The sequence below is a fragment of the Alexandromys fortis genome, unplaced genomic scaffold (assembly GCF_014885135.2).
Source record: "Alexandromys fortis isolate MF-2015 unplaced genomic scaffold, M_Fortis_MF-2015_v1.1 scaffold_123, whole genome shotgun sequence".
Classification (NCBI taxonomy): domain Eukaryota; kingdom Metazoa; phylum Chordata; class Mammalia; order Rodentia; family Cricetidae; genus Alexandromys; species Alexandromys fortis.
In genome coordinates this window covers 1,555,122-1,574,026 of record NW_026068003.1, presented here as the reverse complement: position 1 = coordinate 1,574,026, position 18,905 = coordinate 1,555,122, and the positions used below count along the sequence as shown (strand labels likewise).

General features: G+C 39.7%; 1 protein-coding gene across 4 annotated transcripts in view; it reads left to right on the top strand.

Annotated features, from left to right (window-relative positions):
* Cfap20dc (CFAP20 domain containing) overlaps window positions 1–18,905 on the top strand; it is a 224,199-nt gene that overhangs the window by 105,035 nt on the left and 100,259 nt on the right. For all 4 annotated transcript variants that reach the window (XM_050161182.1, XM_050161183.1, XM_050161181.1 and 1 more), the window contains one exon: window positions 6,422–6,559. In XM_050161182.1, the coding sequence (XP_050017139.1) occupies window positions 6,422–6,559 (138 nt within the window). The remainder of the gene's footprint in view (window positions 1–6,421; window positions 6,560–18,905) is intronic.

Below are 18,905 nucleotides of genomic sequence, written 5' to 3'. Positions count from 1 at the left end.
GTCTCTTAAACAAAGGACCTACCTAGCTTGCTGCAGGCAGGCTAGTGGGGACGAAGGAGCTAGCACCCTCCCTTTGCCCTGCCGATTCGGATTCGGTCCTAGAGCCCGAACAGGCTGGGCTGGGAGATGTTATGTGGTCAAAGAGGGGAAGGGAGTCAGACGGAGGGGGCGGGGAGGGTTGTGGATGCAAGCTGGGTGGGATAGGAAGAGAGAGGAAGTATCGGGCAGAGTAGCCCCTGAGGATGACCAGGAAGTGTAGGAGGGGTGTCTGAGTTCCCTGTCCCGGGCTGCTGCCGCGGTCAGAAACTCACTCACCCCAGAGATGTCTCTCCTGGTGCCTGGACCGGAACTCCTTGCTGCTAGGTGTCTCTTAAACAAAGGACCTACCTAGCTTGCTGCAGGCAGGCTAGTGGGGACGAAGGAGCTAGCACCCTTCCTTTGCCCTGCTGATTCGGATTCGGTCCTAGAGCCCGAACAGGCTGGGCCCAGAGATGTCTCTCTTAGATCCTTCTTATTTCCTTTGATCATCTATTCATCATGAAATTTATTCTTCCCATCCTTCCATGGTTAAGACTGTCTTTCTTAGCCAGGCAATTGTGACTCATGCATTTAATCCCAGCACTCGGGAGACAGAGGCAGGCAGATCTCTGTGAGTTCAAGGCCAGCCTGGTCTACAAGAGCTAATTTCCAGGACAGGCTCCAAAGTTACAGAGAAACCCTGTCTCGAAAAACCAAACAAAAAAATAAATAAATAAATAAATAAATAAATAAATAAATAAATAAAAAAGACTGCCTTACTTCCTTCTCTGCTTCTCTATGTATGATACTCCTTTTAAGGACTTTCTGTGGCACATGCTTAGGGGTCCTGAATTGCTTTAGCTTGTGCTTGACTGGCAATATACATATTTCTCTATAAATTTTAAAAGATAGCTTTGCTGGATATAACAATCTTTGTTTACAATTATGTATTTTCAGGGCTTAAAATGTATCATTTAATGCTTTGTAGGCTTTGAGAGTTGCTGATGAGAGAGATTGGATGTTGTACTGCTGAGTTTTCTCTTCAATTGAAGTGACATTTCCTTACAACTTACAGCATGTCCCTTGCGTTCTGTTTTTGATGTCTTGACTGTGATGTGAGGTAGAAAGTTCTTCTCTGGTGATACTCACTTAAGTTTATAAATGTCCATTCCTGTCTTGGATTTTGGAAATTTTCTGCTATCATTTCAGTGTCTAATAAGTTAGATTTTTGTGTCAACTCCTTCCCCATGTATTCTTAGGTTTGGTGTCCTAAACATATCCCAAAGTGATAGAAAGGTTATTCAATGATCTTTCTTGTAATGTTGTATAAATTTATGTATGTTGGACATGTTGCTGCCTCAGCCTTGTTTTGATATTCTTTATTTTACTAGTCTTTGTTCATGATAGTTTTCAGGATGGGGGTTGTTTATTTGTTTGACTGGGCCTTTCATGTTTAGCATCCTCTATTGGTTAGTTTTAAGAATTTTCAATTCCATGCTGAATTTTTACTCATTTTTTAAAATTCCTGTTCCAAATGGTTGTTTCATCTACTTTACTGACTTCTTTGTCTGGGTCCTAAATTATCCTTTCTTCATCTGTGTACTCGTTAATGTCCTCTATGTATCATTGATCCTTTAAAAAGTAACTCTACAGCCTTTGTCTTGTATTTTAGGTATCTCATTATCTTGGGTTTCTGGTGTTGGGGATCTGTGAATTTGTTGAGGTAACATACTGCCTTGCCTTCTTATGTTTATTGTGTGTGTGCAAGTGTGTGTGTGTGTGTGTGTGTTGCTCCTCTGTTGGTATGGCTATGTTCTCCAGTTTTTTTTTTCCTTTTTCACTCTTTTTGTTTCCTCATATCATTTTCTGTGAGTCTTCCGGTGAGTTGTCTTCACTGAGTTTGTGTTTCTCATCACTCTCTGAAAGGGAAATTGAGTGTAAAATATAGACAATGATTTGACGGAAGCCCTGTGGTTGACTTGCAGTAGAAGACACTAGTGTTTCAACACAGTCCAGAGATAGTGGGCATAGTGATTCAGAGTGAGAAAATATAGATCATAGGCTTGAGGGGGCTGTTTGTTTCATTTTGTTTTGTAGTTTATACTTTGTTAGGACTAAAAGTATTAATAATTAAATCAAAAGGGGTAAGAGCCAGGTATGGTGGCACACACCTTTAATCCCAGTATTTGGGAGGCAGAGGAAGGTCTGTACCAAGATTTTTTTCTTTTGGGCCACCAACTAGCCCCTAAATCAAGACATGGAGACTTATTCCTTGTCATAAATGCTTGACGTAGCTTAGGCTCATTTCTGACTAGCTCTTTTAACTTAAATTAACCTGTTTCTCTTTATCTACCTTTTGCCTCAGGGCTTTTTCCCTTCTCTCTTTCTTTCTGTCTTAGTTTCACTGCTTCTTGTGTGTGGTTGGCTTCTGGCTCCTGGCTTCTGTCCTGGGCATCTCCCCTCATTCTATCCTCTCTTTTCCCATTCTTGTCTTCTTCTCTCAAGCTTATTTTTTCCCTTTTTTATTCTCTCTGCCTGCCAGCCCCTCTTCTCCTTTCTTCTGCCTAGCTATTGGCTGTTCAGCTCTTTATTAGGTCAGTCAGGTGACTTAAGACAAATGCTACATGTCTTTACATAAAGAAATACATATCCTTACATCTTTAAACAAATACAGCACAAACAGATGTAACACACCTTTACACAGTTAAAGTAATATTCCACAGCATAAACAAATGTAACACATCTTTGCCAAGTTGAAATAATGTCCCATAACAGATCCCTGAGTTTGATGCTAGCAGAGCAAGTACAAGGACAGCTAGGACTACAAAGAGAAGCCCTGTCTTGAAAAGCCAAATGAAAAGGTGGGGGCATGAAGTATAAATAAGAGGGAGAATATATGGATGGGAACTATAAGAAACAATAAAGAATATGTTACAGATTAACTTTAGAACAAATAAGGATAGTTGTAGGAGCCTCTTTGGGTAAAATACAAGCTAAAACAAAAGAACTAAACATTTGAAGTACAAAAAAGTGTCAGTAGGGCCTGGCGGTGGTGGCACACACCTTTAATCCCAGCACTCGGGAGGCAGAGGCAGGGGGATCTCTATGAGTTCGAGGCCAGCCTGGTCTACAAGAGCTAGTTCCAGGATAGGCTGCAAAACCACAGAGAAACCCTGTGTCCAAAAAACAAAACCAAACCAAAAGAAAAGTGTCCATATGAGCTGGAGAGATGGATCAGCAGTTAAAAGTACTGGCTGCTCTTACAGAAAACAAGAGTTCAGCTCCCAGCACCCTCATGGTGGTTCACAAGCATTCCCGTCCAGGGGTTCCAACCTTCTTGTGGCCTCCACAGGCACTACATGCATGTGGTGCACAGTCATACATACAGACGATGTAGCTATGCACATGAAATACAGTCTTTCTAAAGATGTCAATTAAAAAAATAAAATCAGAAGGTACTATAGTTTTAGGGTAGAGCCCCAAAGACTGCACAGTACAGCCAAAGTCCAAAATGAGTAAGAGTCTGTATTAAGTTGCCCTGGGCCTGCCTGGAAACACTTCTCACAGAGCAGTCTCCAATGCACTTTACAGTGAGTTTTTAAAAGCAAGGAATACAGAAAACATGCATCCTGGTTGGCAGTTGCAGGGGACAAGCAAACAGATTAGCAAAAGCCAAAAACATTTTTGTTTTTGACCCTGAGTTTTTAGAACAGGGTTTGGTACTTTGCTGTAGGAATTTTCACAGTGGAGCTAGAAAGAAAAGTGTGTGTGGGGGGGGGGAGGGAGTCAGTTTCAGGCTAAATCAAAGATGACTCCAGTGAAGACAAGATGGAGGAAGCTTTGCCCTGCCATGCTATAACATTGTCAGTGTTTCTTCTCATGTGATTTCACCCCCTGTCTTTTATAGTAGCTCTGTTAATAGGCAAGGGCTACTAGTCTCAGTAAGTCAAATGACTTAAATCATATCTCCTCCCTGCTCAGATCTTCTGTGTAAGACTTCACAGAAATCACCCCTATCCGGTGCCTGTCCTTGCCTGACAGCTCCAGTCCCATCTTCCTGTGCTAGGGATCATAGCTTTCCCTGGGGATCATGGCTAGGCCTCCGGGGTGATCTGGATGATTCTCTTCTTTATTTTGAGTGTATGTTTCCTGGGTATTCACCTCCCCAGAAGGATCTCAGATGTTTTTGTCCCGTGGTTCTTGCACAAGGAAACTTGCGTTTGCTGGCCAGCCTGCGTTAGGCTCCGTGCCCTTCCTGAGTTCCCATGTAGCAATGCCTACCATATCATGCCAGTTTATGAATAATCTTAGCTCATGCTCTCATCCAGCACTTGTACAGCCGCCTTCACGGCCAGCACCACGCCAGGCTTCTCCTGCCCTTAACACATGAGCTATCTGTCATTTCTGTAGTTTTGGAAGTTGCTTGCTCCTCACTCAGTTTACTCAGATAATGTGGTATCCTTCTCGGGTCTCTGATGGAGATTAAAGACTAGATATTTATACTCTTCTTTGTTACCAGATTCAGAAAATAAACTTACATAAGAGATACAGGGAGAACTTTGGTTAGAATGTAAAATAAAATGGAAAAATAAATATTTTTTTAAAAAGAGATATAAAGTTTATAATGTTGAGAAATATAAAAACTTAAATTGTTTATCTAAGATGTTTTTAATTCTAAAAAGATATTTTCTGATGGTAATACAAATTATGGAAGAAAATGGTTTGGTTATAAAACTTTGGACTAAGATAGGATAGATAATACAGTTTTTTTTTTCCAAATTTGCCAAAGACATAGGAACTAAACATTGTGAATGTAATTCTTGCTTGATAATTGTTCTTATGGTATATAGTTTTACTATGTTAGAGTTAAAACCTTTCCTTTTTATTTAGACAAGAGAGGGAAATGTGGATATTTTTACACTGTGAAAATGTGTCTTTACCAAGGCACCGTCTGATTGGTTTAATAAAGAGCTGAATGAACAATAGCTAGGCAGGAAGAGGCATAGGCAGGACATCAGGGACAGAGAGGGCTCAGGAAAGGTAAAGAAGCTAGGAGATGCAGAGCAAGCAGGATGTGCAGGAGAGGTAACAGCCATGAGCCGCATGGCAGAATATGGATGGATATAAATGGGTTAACTTAAGATGTAAGAGCTAGGTGGAAAGTCCAAGGTCCTCCCTCCTCCATCCAGGTCTAGGAAGGTGAGCATCCAAACAGGCTAGGCTCCCACAAAGCCAGAACATGAAGTAGGATCAAACCCCAGTAGTCCTTATTGTTCAGAGAGTCCGGTTTTATCCCATGCTTTTTCAATTCCAGTCCCGCTGGCGTTGGTGAGCTCCCAATAGATCAGTCCCTCTGTCTCAATGGGTGGGTGCACCCCTCATGGTCCTGACTTCCTTGCTCATGTTCTCCCTCCTTCTGCTCCTCATTTGGACATTGGGAGCTTATTCCAGTGCTCCAATATGGGTCTCTGTCTCTATCTCCATCCATCGCCCGATGAAGATTCTATGGTGATATGCAAGATTTTCATCAGTGTGGTTATAGGATAGGGCCATTTCAGGTTCCTTATCCTCAGCTGGCCAAGGCACTAACTGGGGACATACCCCTGGGCACCTGGGAGAGCCCCTCTAGATTCAGGTCTCTTGCCCACCCTAAGCTGGATCCCTTAATTAAAATACATGCTTTCCACCTGACTGCTCTTCGGTCTGGTGAGGGAGGGGGAAAGAAGTGGGGGGAGGGGGAGTGGAGTGGGAGGAAGGGGAGGAAAATGGGAGGATGGGAGGAGGCGGAAATTGTTTTTCAAGAAAAAATAAATTAATTAATTAAAATAAATAAATACATAAAAAGATAAGAGCTAGTTAGAAGCAAGCCTAAGCCATGGGCCAAGCTTTCAAAATTCATAAGAAGTCTCCATGTCATTATTTGGGAGCTGGTGGGAAGAGAAAGACTCATTACAGGCTACATCTCTGCTGGCCACTTGATCCTTTGCTGATCACCCTTCTCATGACATCCATGTTAAGTCAGGACAAGTAAATGGCCTGAGTACTTCTGCGCAGAGAACTTGATAGCTCTCCCCTCAGCTTGTTTTCTTTATCTGTTTTCCTGCTATTGTTTGTGTGCTTCTAATGTTCTCTGGCTCTTTGATTCGTAAGAATCGTGACTAGTTGGGACTCTTCTCCACGGGTCACAAAGAGGCAGTTTCTAATCTCTCTCTTACCCAGAAATGCCATATTCTTTCTACAGGCATCACTGCAGAAAGTTGAATAAGTTTTTCCAAGTTATACTCTAAAATGGTTTTGCCTTACTTGGTTTCATTATAGAGTTTGCTCAATGATCAGAAATGGCTTATGTTTGGAGCATGGGTGTTCTTATTTCAAATTGGATATGGTATTCCCTTTTTGACAGATGAACCCACAGATATGATTCCACGAAGCTGTCAACTTGCAACAGATGTTCCTCATGTGACACAGCTGCTGAACATGACAAAAATCTGCCAAACTGAAATAAAATTTGGAGGTCACCGTCTACGATCAGCAGAATCGGGTATGCACTGAGGTTCCCATAAGCATATGTGTGCTCGTCCCCTGGCAGGTGTCTTCCTCTAAAGATGTCGCTAAACCTCACTCCTCCACAGTTCTGCTCATCTCACTGCCAGCCCAGGCTGACAACTAAAATGAAGAACTTGGCATGTGAACATTTGACCCCCACAAAACATTTTCTACTTCAGCACTGTGATTTACTGGGGGAGAGGAAAGGGTAGGGAGAGACATGAAACAATGCTTTTCTGTAGAATGGTTATTCCCCTGTGGAAAATGTTCCTTTACTCAAGTACTACAATATAAGCCAAGCAATGCTGCTCTCTGCAGAAACTGTAGGGAGTGACGGAACTGCAGCCAACTGGATGGTCATTATCAGTTTGAAAAAGGAAACTTCAGTTCAGGTATGGACAGTGCTGTCCTGCCTGAGTATGTCTGAAAGTCTAAAGACTTTCTTTTCAAAACCTGTAAGCTGAACAGAATATTCTGAGGCCTCCAGTATTGCACCTGTATACCGACCTCATACCAGTTGGACCAAATCAATGAGATACCTTAATATCAAACCCAATATAACTCAACTCCATAGATGTTTGAACCCCTAATACATTTTAAAGCTTAAACATTTTACAGTACAAAACATTTTTTTCCAATGGCTGGACTCTCCCGTTGAGACTTTTGGTTAATTTGGCTGGCTAATCTGATTTGGTTTTGGTTTTCTTTTTTTCCCCTCCACTAGTAATTGTTATGTGCAGCCAACATTAAGAGCACTATAGCGCTGCCCCTGGGAAGGTCATATGGGTCACGTAACACTCAGATACAGGGGGGTAATTCAAAGGAAGCTAGTCATCTGAAAAGCAGGTCCTGAGAGTGTCCTGTGCATATTCATGTGTTTATAATATGTATTTATAATAAATTAATAAGAGATTTATGGAAGTATGCTAGTGAGGAGAAAGCAAATTTTTGGACCATTTTTCCTAGGATCAATATAAGGAATGGCTTGAGTGATGAAGGCTGTGTTGGAACTACACCATGGGGGCGTTTCTTGTCCCTCAATAAGGAGATGGTAACGTTATAGGAAGCTGAGTTTAACAGCAGGATTCCAGACTGGCAGGACCTGGGATCGTAGAAAGCAGTGGCACTGAGAGAAGCTGAGGGGGGAGGTGGCAGAATTTGTGGCTTCACAGATGACAAATATGGCCAAGAAAGTTGTCAAATCTTGAAAGGATGTCGAACAGGAACATTTTTTTTTTCATTTCATTTTATTTTCTTTTATTTTATTTTGGTTTATCTGTAGCTTTGGAAGCTGTCCTGGAACTAGCTCTTGTAGACTAAGCTGGCCTCGAACTCAGAGATCCACCTGCCTCTACCTCCCGAGTGCTGGGATTAAAAGTGTGCGTCACCATTGCTGGGCCGGAAAGCATGAACTCTTTATCACCTGTATTTTCTCTGTTAATCTTAATCATTAATTACATGCCACATGCCACAAGTTAAACATCCCTAAAGAACTGGACCTCTTTTGTCCTCTTTTCAGTACAAAAAGAAGTCTGTATATAAGTAGACACTATACTATTCGCCCTTGATTGCATCATTCCCAAACTTAAACAGCAGACAGAGAGAATGTATGATGCAAAACTTACCTGTTTCATAATCACCAGTTTGAGTAGGACTTTTGCTAGCAATGAGGCAAACAGTGAAAACATATTTGTTATATATACTATATCTAGACATAAAGAGAACTAAAAAGATTTCATGCAAGCCATGTTTGTTTAAGGAGCCATGGAAAAATATAAAAGCATAAAAGTAAGTTCACTACCTTTCAGGTGACAGTTTATTCTTAAGATTTGCCACAGAATGCAGGAAGAGTATTTCAATAACAAATATCTGCACCTAATATAGTATGGTAATTTTCAACAATAGGAATGACTAAGCTGTGTAACATGATGGTGATATGATTACAAATTGTCTTTTTAAACCCATGGTTTTTTCAACTAAATGGTTTTTTTTTAGTTTGACACCAAGGTTTTTTTTAATTTCATCTTACATTCCAACCCAGTTCTTGCCCTCACCTCTCCTCCTGACCCTCCCTCACCCCCCCCACCCAGCCCCCATCTACTCCTCCCAACAGGCAAGGCTCCCATGGGGAGTCTGCAAGTCTGCCACATTAAGGTAGGACAGGACCAAGCCCCTCTCCACTGCGCTAAAGCCAAGTCTGGCATTCCAGTATAGGGAATGGGCTCCAACAAGCTACCTCATGCATCAGGGATAGATCCTGGTCCTACTGACAGGGGCATCTCAGATAGTCCAAGCTTCACCACCGTCTCCCACGTTTGGAGGGCCTAGTTCAGTCCCGTGGAGGCTCCACAGCTCTTGGTTCGTGAGTTTCCACGAGCTTGGTTCAGCTGTCTCTGTAGATTTTTCTATTGTGATTTTGACTTCCCTTGCTCATATATTCCTCCTCCCTCTCTTCAATTAGATTCCCAAAGCTTGGCCTGGTGCTTGGTTGTGGGTCTCTGCATCTGGTTCCATCAGTTACTGGATGAAGGCTCTATGATGATAGTTGGGGTATTCACCAATCTGATTACAGGGGAAGGCCTTCTCCACAATTGCTAGTAATCTTAGCTGGGGTCATCCTTGTGGATTCTTGAGAATTCCCTAGCACTAGGTTTCTCCCTAACTCCACAGTGGCTCTCTCACAGGGACATCATGAAATTTGCAGGCAAACTGATGGAAGTAGAAAAAAAAATCATCCTGAGTAAGGGAACCCAGACTCAGAAAGACAAACACTGTAGGTACTCACCCACAGCGGATATTAGACATAAAGCAAAGGATAACCAGACTACAATCAACAGCTCCAGGGAAGCTAGGTTACAAGGAAAACCCTAAGAGGGATATGTGGATCGCCCTGGGAAGGGGAATTAGATGAGATCTCCTGTGTAAACTGGGGGTGGAGATTGGGAGGAGGTGAGAAAAAGGAAGAGGATGGGAGATGGAAACATGAGGGAATGGGATGGTCAAGGGAAGAGAGGGACCGAGTGGGAGAGCAATGAAAGAGAGATCTTAATAGAGAGAACCAACTGGTTGTTTTATTAACTGTGTTTAAAATAAATACAAGTGAATGTACAATATCATTGTCATCTTATTTAAAGCTCTCAGAGGTACTTTAAGTGAATAAGAGTTAATAAATACTAATCACATCAGTGTTACAACTAAACAGAAACATTTTCATAAACTATATTCAAGCCCAGCTTACAGAGGAGAATATTGGTATTTCTCTTGCAAATTTGTAAGTGGACTTTTGATGTAATAGTAATCAATTCAGTCTGCATCATATATACAGAAAATTACTAATTACCAAAATCCATGTGCATATTTCTTTTTCTTTGTGACTACCAATTATACTCATTGTAACCCATTATGATTATGCCTTTTAGGCCAGTCTCATTGCGCATGCGTGATAGTCAAGATGACATGAACACACATGGTACTGGGTGGTTCTCTTTCTGAAAATATATTTCGGTAGCCGATTTTCGTATATGTGAACTTTAAAGCTTACTAAAAAGAGAATATATTAATAATTTTTGCTCTTTTTCAAGTGTTTGGTTTGAATGGTATTTCTAAGGATTATACCCAAGAGCAGAGTGTTGTAAATGTGGATAAGCCAGCAGGTGTGTCTTTATTTGAACTATTTGTTTTTGCTGCCTTCTAGAAAGTGAACTCACACAATGAAATTTGAATTGCATGAGAAAATGACTGTGTGCTCATATAATTGGCTGTGTAGTATTCATGTAAATTTTGGTATTTTATCATAAATGCACATATTGAGAGATTCCAATGAGGCTTCTAGAGAACTAACCATTTCCTGTGGACTTTCACACCACTAAAAAAAGAAACCTTAGAGTTTTTAACAGTTTTAGACTGTTTTATTGAATGCTATATAGCTTAATTAAAAGCATTGAATGGAATTAATAAAATCACTGTTTCTAAGAAGCCAGTGTTTCCAAAAAGCTTCGCATTCCCACTATACTCTTTGTCAATTCCCAGTGCACATTAGTGCAGTGCTATCTGATAATCTTACTTTCATTAATGGAACCCCAGTTTAATTGAACCAGAGAATGTGGTCTGGTTTTTGAAATGAAGCATTCAGTATTAATGATAAGATACAGTGCCCCACTGAACACAAATGAAAAGTGGTAATTTACTCAAAAATTGGAAGGTGGTTTTCCCTATTATCCAGCTTTTCACAACAGCCATCTAACTAGGTTTTCAGTTTCTTAAAAATAAGAGGAAACTGACATCCCTACCTCCTATCACAGCTGTAGACTTGTGAATTAATCCATCTGGAACACAAGAGAAAGAGGGCGGAATGGAGGGAGAGGGTGTGGGAAGGAAGAGGATGGATCAGCAAACTGTCTTTCCACCTGGTTAAATCTGTATTTTATTTCTTGTTTAGAGTCCATATTATGAAAGCAAGATTCAAATCAAAAATCACTTTTTATTGTGAAACAAAAAATCTAAAAGGAAAGTGAATTTGTGTATGCTCTCATGAGAGCCAAGGCACCTCCCATAATTCATGAGTCAGTTGAATTAATATTGTGAAAATAGCTATATTGCCGAAACCAATCTGAAGATTCAGTGCAAATCTTGTGAAAGGTCCAGTAACAGTCTTCATATGAATTGGGGAAAAAAGGGAATCCTAAATTTTATTATCAAAGGACAACAGATCCCAGATGCCAAAACAGTGTTAAGCAAAAAGACCAATGATGGTGATATCAATTTTCCTGATTCAGGTTATACTATGGAGCCATAATAACATGGTACTGCATAAAAGTAGGTCAGTAAGTCAACAGAGTGGAGTAAAGGACCAAAGGAAAACCACAAAACTACAACTACCTGATTTTTGTTAGAAAGATGTCAAAAACGTACAGGGAGAAAAGACAATCTTTTCAACAAATGGTGTGGGAAAAGCTGGATACTGAGACACAGAAGAATGGCTCTGTCTGCGATAGTCAGGAGTGTGACCACAGAGTTTTGTCAGCTGGTGACCAGTGGAAGCCTAGGTCAGACTGCAGTGTGGTCCCCTTGCAGGAAGAGAAAACATCGTGACCTAGGTAGGACACATACAGAAGCTTTAAATAAGCTTCATGGCTACTCTGGAAGCAGAACTAATGCAGATATGGGCAGGAGGAGAAGCCTGCTTCCTCAAGACACATTTTATTAGAGTTTTAATTTTCTAATTATATCAATGATTTATATTAATAATAAATTATGTTAGACCAATTACTGAACATTTGTAAATCCTTCTTTCTACATTGCGAGGCTTAAAATTTCTTTAGAATTGATATAGAATTAAAATATATTTCTCTACCAAATACTAACATTTTCACAAATAAGATATAATGGAAGCTGGAATATGATGGCACACTTGGGATCTAAGCACTCAGGAGGCTGAGACAGGACTTTAAATTTGAGTGCAGCCTTGGCTACATAACAAGACCCTGACTCAAAAAAATGTGTATGCAAATACATAATAGTTAATATATGTTGGATATCTTGAAAAAGTTATTGGTTTATACAGAATTACAAAGAAATTAAAATTTATTGGCAAATTATAAAATCTAGTAAATGTTGAGCTACTTTTTATTTGTTGTATAAAAAATATCTAGTTATTCATCATTGTGAATTTTAAACTATATCGTTTTATTATTATTATTTTAAATAATTTTCAAATTTATATAGAGTCCATTAATTGGTCAGCTACATCTGAGCATGAGGCCTGTCCTGGAGAGGTTGATAGACCCAGTGTGTCTGCACTGGAGAAAACTGATTTTCCCTCTCCTGGGACAGTCATTTCTGACAGGAATGACAGAACTCATAAAGCCAGCACAGCTGCGTGACCAAGACCCAGCAAAGCTGAACCACACGACAGCCACAGTGCCACTCTTGGTTTTAGCCTCCGTGTGTTGCTTGCTTGGGGAGCTTTTAATATTTGTACAATTTGGGGATATTGGATTGATGGAAATTTTCTTATGAAACATTTAAGCCTTCTCCTAGGAGTATTGCTTCTAAGCTTCCCTAGGAAAGTCCTAAGCATCCTACTCCTCCTGCTTTTAGGGAGCTATCCTTATCTGTCTGAAGATCTTCCTCGTGCCTTTGAGGTTGTGACACACACAGAGAAGCCAGAGGTCTCTTTATGAGATGTTCATAAACATCTACCCTTATAATGTACTCAGAAACAGAGCAAACTTAAAAAGATCAACAAGATTCGGTGGGCTAGAGGATTTGACCACAGATCAGATTGTAAGCCTCTTCCCACTGTACACTCAGGCGACTACATGTCGTGTACAGCAAAAATGTTAGAGGAGCCGAAGTTACCTCTGCTATACACAGGGACTTACGTTGATGGGGGACGAAATAGTCTAACTATTAAGTATGACAAACATGAGTGACTATTGACCTGTAATTTTAATATCTTTATAACTTAAAGACTAAGGCTTTATATATTAGAATATTAGACAATCTTTAAACAACTGTACAGCAAATGAGGACAATGACCTCAAAATGTAAACAATGTATAAGTATCTTGACCAGAGGTGGAAATGTATAGTGCAGTATGATAAATATATATTAAAATTTTATCAACATACAAAACGTCTTAAGCAGAGGTAGAAACATAGATGCATACAATATGACAAAATAACTTTGCATAGGTATACAAATATTGTAAGCAGAAATAGGAGCATATTCAATATAACAAATATAATTTGAATTTATATCAATATATAAGAATTTATACCAATGTAAATTGCCTATAAATAATAGCTCACAAGTATTCACTCTATTACTATTATTATTAGTGTGAGCTTATTTGAGCACAAATGTAGAGAATTACAATAAAGTAGTCCCACACTAGCTCAGAATGGAGTATAATAAGAGGTTTTTTATTTAGGGTAGACTCACAGAACAACAGTCCTCTGCACAAGCAGAAAACAGGAACCGAATCCAGCAGCCAAGAGAAAGACTGCACCTGTTTTTACATCTGTTTTTATAGTACCCAAGGCCATGCCCAAAGTGGTCCAGCATCTCCAAGGCCATTGACTGAAGAAGTTCCCACAGCACACTTGTTCATTCACTTAGTAATCCCATAGAAACAGTAAACGGATGTTGCAATACATATGCAGAGGACCTGGTGCAGATCTGTGCACACCCTGGGTCTGCTGCTTCAACAGTTGTAAATTCATATGACCTTTGCTCATATTGGTTTAAAAGGCCTTCTTTTCTCAGTGTCCTCCATCCCCTCTTGCTTTTACACTTTCTTCCTTCTTTTCCCTAGGGCTCCCTGAGTTCTTAGGGGAGAGAGTTGATGTAGACAACCCATTTAGGTTGAGTGTTCCCAGGTCTCTTACTCTCTGTGTAATGTCAGGCTGTAGGTCTCTGCATTTGTTCCCATCTGCTGCAGGAGGAAGGTTCTTTGCTGATGGTGGAACAAGGCATTGATCTATTGAGTATAGCAGAATATCATTAGGAGTCATTTTGTCAGTACTTTTTTTTTAGACCAGTATTGTTTGGTTTTGCTTTAGGTCCCTGGGCTCTCAAGTCTCAGGTTCCTGGTAACCCAGGCAATGCCAGGTATGGTTTCATCTCATGAGCGGGTCTCAAGTCAGATCAGTTATTGGTTGGTAACTCCCACAGCTTTGTGTCACCATTACTCTAGCTGTCTTGTAGGCAGTATACCATTGTAGATAAAAGGTTTATGGCTGGCTTGGTGTTTGTTTCTCTTTTGAGAGCATATGGAACATATTCCTGTAACAGATGCACTGTAATGTAGAGGTGAACGAAGCCTATATGTAAGTACCAGCTTGGCATCTCCATCTTCAGTGAGTTATGTGAATGGTGTCTTTAGCAATGGGGTCCTAGTATCAGTTTGTGGAAAGCAACCTATAGTCTTGGCAACAACATAGGTTATTTTTGGGATTTCCGTGGGGCTTCATTGGCCAACAACTCAATTAGATGTAACCCAAGCCCAGTACTGGAAGCTTTGGTGACAAGAGATGGTCAGTTGGGATTGTCTCCCCTGTTATTTGGCAATTTCATTTAGATCACCTTTGTGTGTGTGTGTGTGTGTGTGTGTGTGTCTATATATTAGGAAGTTCCTACTGTATTAGATTTCCATACTACACTTCAAATGTCCCTTAATTTTTGCCGCCTCTCCATATAATCTCTCCCTCAATACTCTCCACCCCCACTTAATCATCCAGTTCCGGCCTCCACCCCCATATCCATCCACAACTATTTCTTCTGTCTCTCTTTCTTACTGAGAGATATCTTTCACTCTAGTCCCTTTTTACTTGCCTTCTGTGGTTCTGTGGATTGTAGCTTGACTATCATTGACTGCATGTTGTAATGGGAGCGGTGGAGCTGCTTCCCACCACCTGGCTAGCTTTACCCAAAATAATTACATGGAAACTGTATTCTTTAAACACTGCTTGGCCCATTAGTTTTAACCTCTTATTGGCTAGCTCTTACATATTGATCTAACTCATTTCTAATATTCTGTGTAGCACCACGAGCTGGTGGCTTACCAGGGAAGATCTTAACCTGCATCTGTCTGGAGTGGGAGAATCATGGCGACTGCCTGACTCGGCTTCTTTCTCCCAGCATTCTGTTCTGTCTATTCTGCCTACCTAATTTTCTGTCCTATCAAAGGGCCAAGGCAGTCTCTTTATTTAACCAATGAAATTAACACAAAACTCTCCCTCATCAACTGCATAGCTAATATCTACATATAAGTGACTATATTCATCTTTCTGAGTCCAAGGTGCCTCATTTAGGATGAATTCTCCTAGTTCCATCCATTTGCCTGCAGATTTCATGGTGTCATTTTTTAACATAATACTCCATTGTGGAAATGTGTACAACATTTTTTTTCCATTATCCTGTTGAGAAACATCTAAGTTGTTTCTAGTTTCTGGCTTTTATGAATATTTTCAGATGCACTGTAACTAATGACTGCTCTCTATCTGCATCAACGTCCTCCAGTAACTCCCAAGGCTCCGATCCTGCTACATTGTTTTGTCTTACTGTTTGCGCATTTATCACCAGCTGGTATTTTTTTGTTCACTTTTATTAGTTATTTTCCCCCAAACCTATAAATATCCTGGACTAGCAAGATGGCTCAATAAATACAGATACGTGCTACCCAGGCCTGATAACCTGAGTTCTTTCCCTGAACTTCACATGGTAGAAGGAGAGAACTGGCTTCTACAGGTTGTTCTCTGACTTCCACAGGCACACTATATGTGGGCACACCTATATACACTCACACACACATGGATAGAGAGACAGTAGATAGATGATAGATAGATAGATAGATAGATAGATAGATAGATAGATAGATAGATAGATAGACAGACAGACAGACAGACAGACAGACAGACAGGTAGGTGCTGCTGGGGGACATTACAGAGATCCCTTTATGGTTGTATTCCCTACCACCTAACTTAGTACTTAGCACCTTAATACTTAGAACTTACAAGGAACAGAGGAAACAATTGTTGACTGAGTGATCAAATGAATGAATAAAATGATGCTAACCAGATGATTTAAACACTGTGGATATTTACCAACAACTCATCATGGTCATAATCAAAGTTAACATTTAGTGATCTGTCACTGTGTTCCCAACACTGAAACTCAATTTGAAAACTGTCTCCCACACGTTTGCTGTATTTATGCGAAAATGCCCTAATTCCAACCCAAATCCTGGACTAAATAAACTGCTTGTTATTCAGAATGGAAAACTTTCTCAAAGTAAAACCATTTACCTAAGCCTAAGGAACAAAAGCTAGACTAGTGCTTGCCCTTCAATAAATCAAGACCTTGTGGAGACAGCTAGTATCTTGTATACGGCCTTGTATCTCATGGATCTGGCCCAGCTTCATACACAAACCATTTAAGGTCCTACTCCAGTTCAGCACAGAAAGATGCAATCTAATTGTGGTTTTTAATATTGTTGCATTTCAAAAGTGTCATAAACTTTCTGAATTAATGAGATAAGACTACATACTGATTTTAATTATTTGCAAAAGTTGAAGTTAGATCGTAGTCTCCCAGGGCCTTTCTGCTTGAGGCATTTACCTGTCTGCTTTTCTTTTCATCATACTCCCATGGCTGGTAGACCGACAGTTCTCCAAGGGTCTAAGAATAGCACTGGATTGGATACTTTGCAGTGGGCAAAGTGTTTATCTGGTTACCCCACATCCCACAAGTGCCTTTTGGAATTCCTTACTTGCCAGACTTGAAAGCCACTTCAGTTTGTCCTTCTCCTAATCTCTCCCCCAGCTTTTCTCCCTTTGAAATAGGACATTAAAGTCATATGTTAGCTGCTTAGTTCCTCATAGACCTCATTAATCCCCTTGACATGTATCGCATTATAATATTCATGAAGTTTTGGTACCTATCAATATAATCATTAATCATCCGTTTTTGAGATAATAACAAATGTTTTTAGTTAGATGGATTTAACTGACACATTGTTAAATGCGGGCAACATTGTGTATAATTTAAAAGGGAGGGGCAAATGAATAGAAACATGGTTTTTGAGCCCCCCCACGCCCACCACTCAAACTCTGAGCATAGCTTAGTTTCATCTATAAAGATAGAATAAGAGTATCACACATAGAGAAGGACTTAGAACTGTATAGGTATCCATCATCCTTTAGGTCTCAAAGAGATTCCCTTGATCCCAAAGATTGGATACCAACACCAACTGAGCAGTTAAAACCCTTTATATTTTTCCTTTGCAACCCCTTACTATAATCATAATTGTTGAATTGTTTATTAATTTATTAAGACTATAAGCTCATTGAATGAGCTAGCGTTCTTTCTTATTCCTGTCTCACTCATGGCCAAAGCATCTCACCAGGACTAAAGAATGGATGAAGAAAGGAATAAATAACAGGAAATAGATTGTGTAAGCTTTGAGTGCTATTCAAGATGGAAGGTACTAGCAGTCTACCGAGCAGCTACTCCTTCCAAGGCACCACATGCAGTTTGCAACATGTGTAGTTTCATTTAATCTTAACAGAAAATGCCATGACTTAAATATGTTGTTTCCCCAAACTTATGAATGAAGAAATAAGGCTTAGAAAGGTCAGGTGCATTCTCCACCATACTAAAATAAGCCTTTGTTCATGTTTTGTTACTTGCTGTAAGACAACACAATGTGCTAAAATAAAAATTACCCCAAACTCCGGACCCGGGCTCCAGATTTCCTTCTGAGCTGACTGTGAAATGATAGACCTGGCCCTCAGTGCTGAGAGCTGAAATGCACCAGGTCTGTCTGGTTAAGCTTTGAAAATCTTGCAAGCTTAAATGACTATAATAATTAGAACATTGTGTCCTGAGACAGAAACAAAATGAATGTTTATTTTCTCTAAAATACAATTAGAGAGTACACCCTCAGGTTGTACAGTCTTAACTACAAAGGCATGCACCCCTCCGTAAAATAGCAAAATAATTAATGCTAAATCCCTGACTTATACAAAGTTCACTTTCCACAAACTCAAGCAAATGAAACACCTCCAGCATGATTTTAATCTGATCTTGATATTTAACCTTGCTTTATGCAGATTGATAATCAGTTTTTAAAATAGCTACTTTTAAAATTCAAAGCACATGCATTTCTGCTTATGGCTTCCTTCTATTGAGATTTTTCTTGTTAAAGATGCTTTGTTCCTTCTACTTTTTATTTTAGAAACCGAAAACCTAAATTACTTTGCCTTGTAGATTTAAATTAGGAACCTATCCTAACAAATAGGTAACATGATGCACATTAAAGGAGAATTATCTTTGACAGTTAATATGATTCTAAGCAGTGAATTATTTGGACAAAAAAGATTTACAAAACTGGTATGTTCATTGTGGTATCAAGCTTAAAAATATCTTAAATTATGGTGTATTTTGTACTCTTTATAGGTACAAATGTAATTTTTTAAAACAAACTTAAATTTAAATATACTGTGATAGATTATTCTATAATGAAGCCTTATAATAAGTCTTCTTCTGAGATCCAGAATATTATATAGTAACAGGACAAGAAAGTACAGAGGCTACTCCATTTTGTATTCTTGCTGAGGCTATTTCAGGTTTAACTGGAATTTGATATTCTCGATGGAGAACCTCATGGAAAACGACCCAGCTGTATTCTAGAAACCCAAGGTCAGGATGTCCTAACTAACTTTTCTCAGCTTGTGTTAAACTGCCTGTTTGTACAGAACACCTTCCAGCTAACTGCTTGCCTTGGCTTCTTTTTTTTTTTTTTTTTTTTTTTTTTGCTTGCTTCAAACTGCTTGCTT